The sequence below is a fragment of the Alligator mississippiensis genome, chromosome 2 (genome assembly GCF_030867095.1).
Source record: "Alligator mississippiensis isolate rAllMis1 chromosome 2, rAllMis1, whole genome shotgun sequence".
NCBI lineage: Eukaryota > Metazoa > Chordata > Crocodylia > Alligatoridae > Alligator > Alligator mississippiensis.
This window is the reverse complement of record NC_081825.1, coordinates 14,514,132-14,527,748: the sequence shown is the minus strand read 5'-3', so window position 1 is coordinate 14,527,748 and position 13,617 is coordinate 14,514,132. Positions and strand designations below refer to the sequence as shown.

Genomic DNA, 13,617 nt, shown 5'->3' with positions numbered 1-13,617 from the left:
ATTTATTCTAAATTATTTTACATGTAGTTATACTTAAAAATATGTGCATTTTAGTCGTCAATCAACCTGGGAAGAAATGTAGTCTTCTTTGGGTTAGACATACTCACTATATATAACTGGACCAATTGAAAAGCAATTGAATGTGTTCTCCGCTTTATAAATCCCTGCTTATATTTTCTGAAATTCAGAGAACTAAAATGGAAGACATATTTTGCTTTCAATGATTTAGCCTTTACTACACAGGAAATTTAGTTTTACAGTCTACAAAAGATCACTCAAAACAAAAATTGTTAAACCTGTCCATCTACACTGGTTTAAGAATTCCAATCAATAACATTCAATTTTTGTAAAATTAGAATTTTGCTTACAATGGAATAATCCAAAGCCATTTCACACAGCTACTCTAAGGTAAAAATATTCTACTATAAAAATTGATTTTTATATACAAAGCAGTAAATATTTCCTAAGCACTCCAAACTGAACAACACAAATTGAGTTCCTTCGGCAACTTATGTAAAATTATTTCTTGTTTCTTTTGCTCTCATTTCCTTTCCACATATTGTGTCTGACTGCAAACCATATTGCTAACAATGTCATAGCATTTATTCTATGAAACTTGCCCTTCAAAAATGTTTTCCCAAAGAAGACTTATTACAGAATTTAAGAAATGTAGTATCAAAGTAGAAACTCTTGATATTTTAGAAGCTATTAAGACATACCATCACATAATTTGGAGGCCAAAAACATTTAAGTAAAAATGTTACAAAGCTTATTAATAATAGAAGTGTTGCCATGACATTTGGAAAAAAAAAAGTCATTGAACAGTTTGTTTGGAGTTAAACATTTTCCTGCAGTGTTTGCCACCCAAATATTACAACATCATGAAAGTGAATGAGCGCCAAAGAGTGAAAGTGACAGGAAGCAAAAGAGAACCTGACCAATGGGGTTTCTTCATGCAGGCCAACCAAGTAAAAAAGATAGTAAACAAAGGGTATAAATAGTAAAAAAGCAAATTACTGCTGGTATCAGCTATTCATAGGAAAGGAGTTAGTGTTGAAGTATATGAAAATTGGGTCTTTTCTTTATACTAAGTAAATCAGAACATCCATTCAAGTCTTTCTGCTCAACACTTCCTGCCCATTTTGACTGCAGTAATCTCCTCCTTTCCTACACGAACATCCCCTTGACAATCCATTTGAAAAGCAGATGTTAAGATTATCTTTCCCGTCTGTGACTGACCACACCAGTCCCACCTCCGAACTCCTCTTCTGGCTCAACATCCAGGCCACCCCGTTAACTTCCAAGTGTCACGCTCCCAGTTCCAAGGCAGCATCTCCTTACTGGTCTGCACCTCACGTCGCCCTCTCCCCTCGAAGGTGCCAGCCTCATTCGCTCTTTCCTCAGCCTCTCGCACGAACATCTCCACGTCTCCTTCTAAACTACCCGGTGTTCGGGGTCAGGCTTCCTGTACCGCTCTGTAAAACCACCGCGCCCCGGCATCTCGCCAGCTGCTCGGTTCAGGGCAAAGTGGCATTTAAAAATAATAAACAATAATCCTTTCTCCTCATGCTTCACATGTCACTTGTCTTCTTCGCTTGCAGACCTTTTGTGCCAGGAGTCCAGAGAGAAGTGCAGGGTGGGCGAAAAGATACGCCGTGAAAACACCACCGCCAGCATCCATCCCGCCGCGCAAGCAAGACCGAACCCTTCTCGCTCAGCCGCCCCATCGTGACTCCGGCCAACGTTTCGGAAACACTCCCCTGCCCCGCAGCCAAATCTTATACTTAGCGACCAGCCTAACGAACGGAGAAGGCCTCTACTCTCGACACGCTGCGTACACATGCACACACGTGCCACGTCGCCGTATGACTGTTTCCGCGCCGGCCTCAACCGCTTCGGACCGCCGAGGGAACGCGTGACGGATTCACGCGCCGCTCGGACGTCGCCTTACGACTCGCCGCAGACCCGGCCCCGCCGGTGTCCGGACACTTACAGCGGGGAAAGCATAACCACCCCGCCGGCCGAACTCACGCAGCCCCGATTTCGACGCTTAAAACGTTAAGTTTACGGTGCGCGCGCATCGTGAGACCCGGGGGAGGAATAAGGAGGGTGAACCCGCCCGAGGAAGACGTCCCCGTCCCGGGGGGGGTGCCAGGGCCCTCACCTGACTTCTCCACCAGCTCCCGCACATCCTTCTTGTCGGGCAGCCCCGAATAGCCCAGCCCGCGGCCCTCCAGGATCGTCTTAAGCTTCTTGAAGCTCAGGGTCACCGGGTCCACGAGCTGCGTGGCCAGGAAGCCAGTCTCGTACCACACCACGGCCTCGAAGACGCGGGCCAGCACGAACAGCACCAGGAAGTACAGCAGCAGGAAGAACAGCCGCAGCCACATGGTCGCGGCGCGGGGCCCCGGACCTGTCAGCGCCCGGACCCGGATTGCTCGCGCTCCGGCGGCCGCCACCGCCGCGCGCTCCTCCCCCAGCGCGGCCCGGACCCGCCGCCCGAGACATAACAAGTGACGTGGGCAGCGCGTGGCCCCGCCCCCCGGCCTGGCCCCGCCCCCCGCGCTGCGCCCGCTCCTTCCCGCCAGAAACGCCCCGCGCGCCCCAGCGCCGCGCGCGCCGGGGGGGGGGTGTTGACAGACGTGCGGGGAGCGCGTGGCCCGTTCAGTCCCCGCAGCGCACCCCCATCGCTCAGCACTGCCACTGTGCAGTGCGGGAAGCGCTGGCCGGCACTAGTGGTCCCTGATTACTCCCACCTCCAAGTGGATCTTAAACTAGTTTCAGCCATTTTGAAAGCAGTTGATGCTCACTGAACTGTTGCGGTCCATTTTTGAACCGGTTTCCCATCACTTATAGCAGTTTACAAGTCTCAGCCTAAGAGGATCCTGAGTGGGTTCAGGCCAGGGGAAGGTGCTCACCTCCCCAAAGCAATCAGGACTGGTGGTAGAGCTGATCTCTTTTATTAGACCAGCTAGATTTTTGCAAAAAAAAAAAAATCTTTAATTGCAAGGTTTCCGGGACAAACACCCTTCATGGGGCATTGGAGAAAAGACTGGAAAAGTTCTCCTGGGTAAAAGATAACGCGTCTACCACAAGTCCTGATTGCTTTTTCCTTTAGACCAATACGGCTGCAACCTGGATCCCTCCCTAACGCACGTCCCTTTAGTCAGCATTTCCTACTGACTGGTTTAGGTAGCGTCCTAGCTGGCCTGTCCTAATCCTATTCTTATCTCTAACTTCCCCGGTACGATGCTACCTGGGGTGAGATGGGGCTGTGAACTCCACTAGGTCCTGCGACGTGAAAATAGCCTTTCGTATCTAGCAAGACAGAACACCCTCTTTGTCCCCAAATTACACCTTCATTCAGCTGGTTTCTTTTGCTCGGTCTGGACATTATCACTAGATCCTATAATGATGGGTGAGATACAAAATCCATCCAGTTAGAGCAGTTACTCAGCCTGTTGAGTTCCCAGCTTGAAGTGCACAAAAAGAAAAGCTTTACAAAACCTAAACACCGATAGCTATGACACGAGAGTTTAAAAATATTACATGGAAACAGTTTATTTGGATTCTGATTATTCAGGGCAGGGGTTGTCTCTAATCTGGATTTTTACATGCTTTGCACAGTAGGACTCCAGTCCGCAGAGGAGCTGTTTGATGCTACTCAAGTATGTGTAATATGAAATAATAGTCATACAGATATCTACCTGCACTGGGTGAAACTCAAACCCTGCAGCTGTGTGCTCTGCATGAAAACCTGGAAGGAAACTGAATAACCAATTAAACTGTGCCTTGCCTTTTACTTGCCCGAGTAAAGCACCAGGTAAGCAAACAGCATGATTTGCAGAGATTCTGAATTTATTTCTATTTTAAGCTAAAGTTTTAGCAGGATGCTTAAACACTTGCATATTTGTAGGATTGGAGCCTAAAACTGAATTCTTAGGATGACTGCTCCATTACACGTCTCTCTACACAAGCCAGCAATACACAATCTAAAGTCCATTAAGCGTACGTAGAAACATTAGTATGAGTGATGCAATTTTAAAAAATGCACCAGCATCCTTTGGAAAGAAGTCAAGCTCTCGTTCTTCTGCTCTCTCCTTATCCTTCCTCCCAGACTAAGATTTCTTAAATAATGTTATTGGAGCCTGCAGAAAAATAAGCCTAACAATGTGTCCTAGTTTTCGTAGGACACAAGCTCCATGCAGTTTCTGGTATGAAACAATTCATACCAGAAGGCCAGGGCGCCTTCACTGAGAATGTGCTGGTCACTGTTCTCTCATTTCCGACCTGTCCTACTTTATCCTCAGTGTATTCAGTGAATAGATTGTTAATGAAGAGTGAAATTAATACTGTTCAGTGTTGGTCAGTCACAGGTTGAGCCTTTGGTGCCTATACATTTTGCTCCTTACATATCACCCTTTATTCTGCATCTCTTTGTACAAAGGATAGTAAAAGTTTGAAAAAGTCAACACCACATCCCCCCTCTGATCACGCTGGTCAGTTAAGGACACATTGATTTCATTAGATAGCTCGGGAAACGACTGAGCCACATATGGGAAGCCCGGTTTGAACTGAATGTACTCGTGGATCAGTTGAGGCTCTGAAGCGAGCTCACAGGAGGACGGGGTTGAAACGCTGTTATATTTCTTCCTACCCTGTCACACTCTACGAAACTTTATCACACTGATAATATGAGGTATAATTTCTGGGCCTCTTTCATGGCAATGAAAGAAATGGCCATTGTTTACTTGGACTAAGGGTCCAAGTAAACAATGAGAGAGACTTGTGGCCATCTGGCTCCACAGGCTGGATGTGGCCCATGGGCTGTAGGTTGCTGCCCCCATCCTAGACTATTATCTTTTGCAGGACATGGTGATAAAAACATTTCTATGATTTCAGTCATCTTAAGGGAGTACTCATGCATTTAAAGTACAGTACAAGAGTTCAATATAGCATACAAGTGTATTCTTTTTCTTTGGAAGAGGAAGAAGCAATGTTTTAGAAGCTCAGTTGGTTTTTAAAGTACAGGGAAGTTTGTGTGTTGATCTCAATGGGAGCAGGAGAGAATCCTAAGATGGTTTAGAGCCTTATTGCCAACTTCTTTTAAATTGTTCAGCTACCTTGTTATTTGATTTCTGCTTCAAAATTATTGCGTAATGGAATATAGTCTAGTTTTGGGTGCTTAGTTTAACTTGAAGACCAGGAGAATTGGACCCAGGAGAATTTAGGTTTCATCTGACCCAGGCACTCTTTCCTGCCTAGGCAGGGGGTCAAACTCGATGATCTGTTGAGGTCCTTTCCGACCCTAGCATCTATGAATTGCCAACAGGACCATTCTCCTACCTCAAAGGGTGCTGAAAACTGGCACCAGCATGGATAGACCAAATGACATAAATGTTAGCAAAACGCATGCTCAATCCTGCCTGATAGCAGATCCATTGCAGGCTCTCCGCAATAGTGCTAAAGACAGAGCACAAAGCTGTGACCCTTGAAATCCCACTTGAAGGCCCCCTTTCATTTGCTATACATCCAAGAAGCCAGCTGACTAACTCCTTTCTACTCATTTCTTTCAAGTGAGCAGCTCAGATACATGGGGAGGGCTTAGTGGGAAGAAGATGAGAGTTAAATGTTTGGGGAGGAATCTGGTGTTTACCAGATGTGCTAAGTGTCTTTAACAACAAGCTGTGGAGCCCTCACCACTAATCACTTTATTGTATCTTGTCTCTCCTCTGTCTTTTTAGGCTGTGCCCTTCAAAGGACTGGGTCCAACTCTCCTGGACAGGAAGATACACAGGAATCATTAAATGTCTGCATTCACACTGACACTCTTTCCACCACCAGCTGAGGAGGGATGGTGCCACCAGCATGCTATTTTCCTAATGTTGATAGACTATGTAAAGCAGAACAGTATATTACCTGTCAGTACTGGATGGTCAATAGGCTCATAAATTCCCCAAATCTACCAGAGTCAGCTGGGAGTGATTTTTGATTAAAACAGTATCTTTAAGCTTGTCATTCCACTGTCTGGCCACTTGTAAGTCCTCACATGCAGATATTCTGGCCAAAAAACAAAATAAGAAACCATGGGATGAGACAATGCTAACCGCAAGGTGATGAACATAACTTCAGATTTTCTCTGAATGCAGAGAAGCAGGCTGGGCCATAGGGCGAAGCCAGTGCATGTAGGAATGGTACAGGAGAAGTTTTCAGGGCCAAAGATAAAAGCTTTCAGGGCTAAAGATAAAAAGAAAAAAGATCTGGAGAGAGAAGATGATTAATGCATGGGAAATGAGGTTGATGAGACCAGAGCTGTGAACCAGGGATCTGGGGTAGGGGTCCCAGTCCCTCCCTCCAGAAAGATAGCATTGCTGCTTCATTTCCACTAGGCACTTGGGGCCTTGTTACATGGTACTTTTGGGTGGCTCCTGGAGCACTTAACTCCTGAAACTAGTTTCTAGCACTTGTTATGAATCTCAAAGTTATGCTGCTCCAGGGCAGGATTATGGCTGATCTGTGTTATCCAGCTTGTGTTACACTAAGGTGTAGCCACTCTAGCTACACCTCCTCGCTGACCTGGATCAGGCCCACTGTCCCTCCTCCCCAACACCCCAGATCCCTGCTCCCCTCTTACTTGTGGCTGCCCGTTCTGTCTCTTGGAGAGCAGGGAGGTCAGGATTAACCTGCCTGCCCAGCTGCTGCCCTCTCCACTGCTGCTCTCTGGGTGGGCTCAGCCCAGAGATGACCAGCAGCTGCCAGCCAGACAGGCAAACCCTTCCATGCCTGCTTCCCAGGACAGGCAGCAGGGGCAGCCACAAGTGAAGAAGAGGATAGGGGGAAACCCTGGGGGGGAAAAAGGGGACAGGGGAGAACCCAAGGGGTGGGAGGGAGCTCTAGGGGCAGGGGAGAACTCAGAGAGCCCCAGCAGGCAGAGGCAAAGCCTGGAATGGGGGGGTTGGATTCTTACCTTTCAGTCCTCCAGGTCTGTGCTGGCCTGAACGCGTGACCAAACTTGAGCCAGCACTAACACTGATCAACATTTGTGCGGCTTACAGTGTAAGGTGTGACAAGGCCTTTCAGCAACTCCGCTAGGGGAACTGAAGCAGTAACAGCAGATAAGCCTGGGAAAGGCTGAGAGATCAGCAGATGGAGACTGGGTTCTACCTTCCTTCCGCCATGCTATAGTGTTAGTTTTCCTCATCCAACCCTCTTCCTGCCCAGATCCACCCAACTCTGCTTACTTTCTCTCTACCCTCATTGTTTTCCATATTCTGGACTTAGCCTTTTCAGTTAAAGTTAATAGATAAAGGGGGAAAAGGAACTTAGTTTTTTCTACTGTTCAGCAATGTCAAGCCTGTAACAGACTATCATAAACAATGAAGATTTTAAAGTATTAAACTAGCCTCTCAAAATGTCAAATGCTGAAATTCCACTTAAAAGGATACTCTGTTCTACAAGCTGCATATTGTCACAAATCAATACAAGTGCCACCAGACCAGGTGCAGTAAATAATTCCTGATCTTTCTGAAACTTTCACAAAGCCCAACTTTCCTGCGCTCACCTGCTCTGTAAAAGGAATTGTGTTAGTGGATTCCATTACACAATACTCCTCTCTTGATGTACCAGTACCTAAAGCATGCTTTTGTTTTGTATTACATGTGCATCCTGCTACTAAGCCACTGATTCTCAATCAAGGTGTCATGAGATCCTTTTAAAGGTGATGCAGAGTGCCACAAAATACTAGCAGTTAGTTATGCAAACACCTACATCTGAGTCACAAGGTAAACCCAGAAATTTTAAATAGGAATCCATAGTGTCAAAAACATTCTGGCTTTTTGTGGTCTGAGTTCTTTGCAACACAAACATTGCTCTATTGTTTTTTCTGTAGTTAAAAAAAAGAAAGAGTGAAACCTAAGACTTGTCATTTTCCAAGGTGTGCCTTGAGCATAAAAAGTTTGAGAATCACTGCACTAAACTAAAATTGACAAGCATATGTAGAAGCCTTCATAGCAAAATGGTATCTAATTGGCAGTTTTATTTAATAGAGGAATAAAAAGCTAAATGATGATGCTTTTCATTATCAAGTTGTGTGGTTTGCTTGTGTGACTATAGATGTCGGTATAGAAACTTTTATCGGCACTCAGTCAAAGAGTTAATATTTGTCAGATGAACTAGAGTCTAAACCATGTAATTCCAGTGCTCACTATTTCCACTGGTTTCAATTCTATTAACTTTATAATAATTAATCTTACATTACTCACACCCACATTGCTTGTTTCATATTTGTATTAACACCCTGAACACTCCATATGAGATGTTCAGCCAGTGTAAACAAGAACAAAATCATTTAAACAGCTTTTAAAAAACAATTTATATTACTTAAAACCAATTGGTATTTTTTTAATTTTTGTGGCAGTTAACTATGCTGACTCATTCATTATCCACCGCAGAAAATATGAAGAGCTCACGTGAAGCTGTTTGCACGTCTTGGGAAATGACTCTACACTCCATAATTGAGAATGATTACTGCAGCCAAATTAACACAACAGTGATGACACAAACCCAAAAGTATTTCATCACATAGTAAATGCAATCACAAAATAAAGATGGCATTAAATGTCTCTCACTTCCATGGCGTGATGGCCAGAGTAGCAATTTACTACACAAAAGCAATGGCTACACCACTTCCTTTTAGTTTGGGCTGTTTTCTCCTTCCCTTGGCATAAGGCATATTTGCCATGACACAGCAGAAGTACTATCAAAACTGAACACTCAGACCTTAGATTGCTTTTGGGCCTTGAAAACTGTGCAGGCATTTCTGCTGCAGTAAACACGTTGTGTTCTTGCCATGTGATCTGGTTGCCTTGTGCCAAGAGCATATGGGATCTCAGTTAGGGTCCTTGTGCCTCAGTTTCCCTACCAGTAGAGCTAGCAATACTCTCTGACCATGAGTGCCTGAACAAGTAGTTTTACAAGTAATAGAATGAAATTTTCCAGCGGGGTTTGATAAATATATCAGAGGTCGAATAATCAGATGATTAAACTTTTAGACAGTTCAGTGCAAAACAGGAGAGGAAATTCACTGTCCCAGCAAGAAGCTAACTGTTCTGCCTCCAGCTTGCTGGGATTCTAATCACTGTGTGGACCTTTGATTCTGCCTGAGGGTCCCCCTCTTGTATTAGCCTGTAGCTAGTCTCTGTCAGGCTGTTTTGAAGTTTTCTCCTCCCACATTCCCTCTGGCTGCTGGAAAAAAGGATTAATCTCTCTTCCAACCTCTGGCCTTGAGGCAGCTCTATTAGTCTATCCTTTGCTCTCCTTCAGATGCTCCAATGCTGCTTTTTTCTGCTGCTTGGTCTTTCCAAACAGAACTGTGAAGTGACACTTTTCTTTTTGGTGCCACCGCTGCTTACAAGCTTCTATGAACATTACCAAAGCTCTTATCCATTCCCAGTGTGCTCCTGTTTGAAACCCCCCCCCTGCCGCAGCAGTGGTACTACAGAAACATGGAGAAAACAGGGTTGAAAGGGACTTCATGAGGTCATCCAACCTCTGCTCAAAGCAGGATCATCTCCAACTAAACCATCCCAGTCACATACAGACTCATGAAGTTAACAAATGCACAATGGAAATGACCATGTAATATCTTCACGGGGATGTCAGGAAGCATAAATCACACCTTTGGAGGTTTTTAGAGCATTCAGTGACTATTGCAAGTGAGGGTCAAAGTGGTGAGGGGGCAGATAATCTCACTAATATTACATGTTAGTAGTTTTAATCTGTAACCTCAAAATAGGCAGAAGCCTGGATGGAGGAATCATAGCTTTTGGCCTCCTCGCTCACAGCTGCCTGCCCCAGTCCATGAGCATGAAAGTCCCATCACAATGTTAGAAGTCAAAAGCACCAGCCTGTTCCAAGAAAGAAGCTGCTAATGAATGATGATACAAAGGAATGTGGTGTTGATTATCCAAAATCAAGCCTGAGGTTTCTGGCTGGAGGCACTGCTGCTGCGTGGCATCCCAGTATCCTTCTCAGCGGCATGAACCCAAGTGGACTTTCTGCAGTTTCCCTCCTATAACCCCACCACCTAGGCAGAGGTTGGCAACCTTTTCAGACTATGAGCTGGTGTGACCCAGTTCCACTCAGACCCAGGGAAAGTACCCACAGCTAGCGCTTCTCTCTGTAGCAGCATGGAAAAGCAAGTGCTGCTGAAGCCCTCCAACCACCAAAGGCTGCCAAAGCCCCATGTCTACAAGCCAGATCAAATGGCTCTGTGGGCTGGACCTGGCCTGCAGCCATAGGTTGCTGACCTCTGACTTAGCTAGTTCCACATGCTTAGCCACAGGCCGATATGCCTCCTTATAATTGCATTTCTAGCTGCATGTATACAGCAGGGCTCCCCAAAGCTCTTACCTGCCTCCTTGCTTGCTTCACATATTGAAGCAAGTCCTTTGCTTTCTCTTCTTGAAGAGGTACCAACCTGGGTCCCCATTGCACAGCCCCTATCACCCCCTTCCAAAAAGACACCACATTACTGAGCACATCCAACTGATCAGAGGTAGCCACATCCCATCACTACTCTCTCCATTGCTTCCACAAGCTCTCACCTAACCCAATTGTTCCCATCTCTCCCTTCCTGAGAGATGGCATTGAAACTCTGGCTAGGATTCATCACCGGCTATGAATACCAAGCAAAACCATGGTAAGAAAAATCTTCCATGAAGAAAACAAGAGGAATGTTAATAACAGGAAATGATGTATTTGAAAACTTGGATTTTTACTATTCTACATTATCCCTAAAACAAAGCTGTTCAATGAATCCTAAATGCAAAGCTGGCATGACTGGCTATCTATTAACAATGAACCATAGCAGCAATTGTGACTTAAAAAAATGTCTGCTAGACCATACGTTACCTCTACATCTGCACCCTGAGCATCTTCTTCCAAGACATCTAAGAATTTCAAGGTGGAAATGGCTTTATGAATATCAAGTGTGTCAACGTAGTCAGAAGGAGAGTCATTATCCACACTTGCTTACCAGAAAGAAGCCCTCTATACTGAAAGATGAAAGTGATGTTCAGCAGGGGGGGCTAGCAGTCTATTCTTAAGTTTACTTTGAACTGCCTTCTTTTCTCCAACTGTGCTTTCTACCTCTACACTGGTCTGTGGAAGAGTCAAAACTGATATGACAATAATCTCAACTAAATAAGAGTGACTCTCTCAATTGCCGTTCTTATACTAGTGGACCATAGTCCAGATTCTTCTGTGGTTGTTTCTTGCCACTTCACTTGGTACAGATTGTTCCCACTATTTCTACACAATTAATTTTTTTTTCTCTGGTCATCATCTTTGTGGGTAAGATGAATATATGGCTGCCTATACATATGCTTTGGGTAGCAGGGGGTGCATTTTAATTAGAGCAGTTCCCAGACAGCTGTTCTAATTAAAGTGGCTTACCGTCACGTGTATTAAACCCCCGCATTTTTAAATGACCACAGGATGCTTTATCTAAAGCTCATTTGACAAGGTTTAGATAAAGCGCCCCTGTGGTTATTTTAAAATGTGCAGGGGCTTAATATACAGGATGGTAAAGCAGCGCTGGAGCATTGTCATTAGAATGCAAAGCAGCCTCGATTAATCAAGTCTGCTCCGATGCAGTCCAATTAGAACAAGCACCTGTATAGGCAGCCTATGGCTTTAAAGAGTTTTACTTGGAGACAGGAAATTATTTTGTTGAAGGACCTTAACATCAACTTGTAACTTTTGTTTAAACTGCAAAAGGTGGGGCAGGGGGAGTTTGGAAATCAGTGGAATAGTTTGGAATAACTTCATTTGATACAAGGGCTGAAGGGCTTGTCATAACATTTCAAACTCATAACTAAGGTGAGGGCTCGGTACAACATAGCAACAGATGCCTTTCACCATGGAAGGACAGTGTCATATCAATAAAAAAAACTGACATCGACTCCAGGTTATCTAGAGCAGTGGTTCCCAACCTTTTTAGACCGTGGATTGGAAGTGACTGCAGACTGGCAAACTGCGGACCAGTATACTGCAGTCCAGAAGTGACCGGCATACTGCAGACCAGCAGCCAATCCTTTTTTATACTCAGTATACCCTATAAGAAAGTGTTGGCTGCTGGTCACAGTATGGTGGTTACTTCTGGTCCGACAGCCAGCCCTCCTGTGGATCGGAGCCAACCTTTCGCAGCCACGGGCCAAGGGTTGGAAACCTCTGATCTCGAGTGGATTCAGATCTCTTGCTGATGCACCCAACTTCAGCCAGCACTGCCTTCGCATGTGGCTACTGTGGTCCTTAACCATTTCATAAAGAGAGTCTCTCTGCAGCTGGGATCATTTCAAAACGTGATCTCGGCTTATCCCATTGGTCCCATACTCGATCAACTCAGCTGCCTCAAACTCTAGTAACCTGTCTGCCACTTTGGCCTGAAGGATGCTTCTCCATAGTTTCGTAGATGTTAGTGCCTGGAAGGGACCTTACAGATCATCGGGTCTGGCCCCCGCTGCACATGGGCAGGAAAGACCGCTGCGGTGAGATGATCCCAGCAAGGTGGGCATCAAAATGCTTTTTAAAGATCACCAGGGTGAGTGGCTGTACCACTTCTGCGGGGAGCCTGTTCCAAACCCTTGGCCCTTGACTTGTAAAAAGTATGTATCTCTCTCGTCACATGGCTAAGATTTCCAAGCTGCACGACCCTCCCAGCGGTCAACATGTATCCGAACCGAAGATTCATAGGTTGTAAGGGGGCAAAAGAGACCTCGGAAGATCACCGGGTCCAGCCCCCTGCACCAAGCAGGAAAGACAACTGGGGGTCAGCTGACCCCAGCAAGGTGACCGTCCAGTCTCCTCCTGAAGATCTCCAGGGTAGGTGATCGCACCACGTCTGGAGGGAGCTCATTCCACAATCTGGACACCCTGACTGCAAAAACGTTTCTCCTAACGTTGAACACGTTAACACCACGTTCGGCAGCGCTGCCTCCGCAAAAGCACGGACCCACCGTTCAGCCCGGCCTGTCTCAGGCGCGTTGTCTGTCCCGAGTCCCACCGACAGCGTTGCCAACTCGCGTGATTTTTGGCATCGCTCTTAAAGTTTACACTTGAGGGTTGCGAAAAACATAGCTCTTTCTTTTATCTCTATATAGAAACATAAATACACCTAGATCTTGAGATATAGATCAATATGTAGAAAGAGATCTAGATCTAGAGATCTCCATCTAGAAATATATAGAGATATATAGTTAAGAAAGAGAGATAAAAGAAGGATGTTTTTCACATTCCCAAAGCACAGACTTTTAGAACAACACGAACCATCATGAGAGCTGGCAACACTGCACCAAGTCCTTGCTGCTCAACCCAAGCAGCTGTCCATCTTTCCTGCAAGGGGAGTTAAAAAGAGAGGCACAGCAAGCTTGGGAGCTGCGTCCTAGACAGGCAGGCAAGAAGAAGGGGAAAGAGAAGCTAGTGCTGGCCTGAACCGGGCGCGCAGCGAGGAGCAGAGACTGCTTGGACTCACACTAGCACCATGCTGGCCAAGGACCCCAGCCTAAGCTACCCGCCGCATTGCCTGAACAGCCCGCCATCAGGCCCCCAGGCTGCCCG

The 13,617-nt window shown here is 45.6% G+C and overlaps 1 protein-coding gene across 4 annotated transcripts in view; it reads right to left on the bottom strand.

Annotated features, from left to right (window-relative positions):
- LOC102574531 (charged multivesicular body protein 3) overlaps positions 1 to 7,317 on the bottom strand; it is a 52,127-nt gene extending 44,810 nt beyond the window's left edge. Inside the window, exons 1-2 of one of the 4 annotated variants that reach the window (XM_059721456.1) lie at positions 6,968 to 7,317; positions 5,920 to 6,060 (exon numbers count right to left, since the gene is read on the bottom strand). Coding sequence is in view for 3 of the 4 variants with exons in the window: in XM_019478365.2 (XP_019333910.1) it covers positions 2,165 to 2,390 (226 nt within the window). In the remaining variant the exon portion in view is untranslated. Of the gene's footprint in view, positions 1 to 2,164; positions 2,517 to 5,919; positions 6,061 to 6,967 lie in introns of those variants that run through there. The other 3 variants (XM_019478365.2, XM_006271494.4, XM_006271497.4) reach the window with 3 other exon arrangements.
- Positions 7,318 to 13,617: the final 6,300 nt, after the last annotated feature.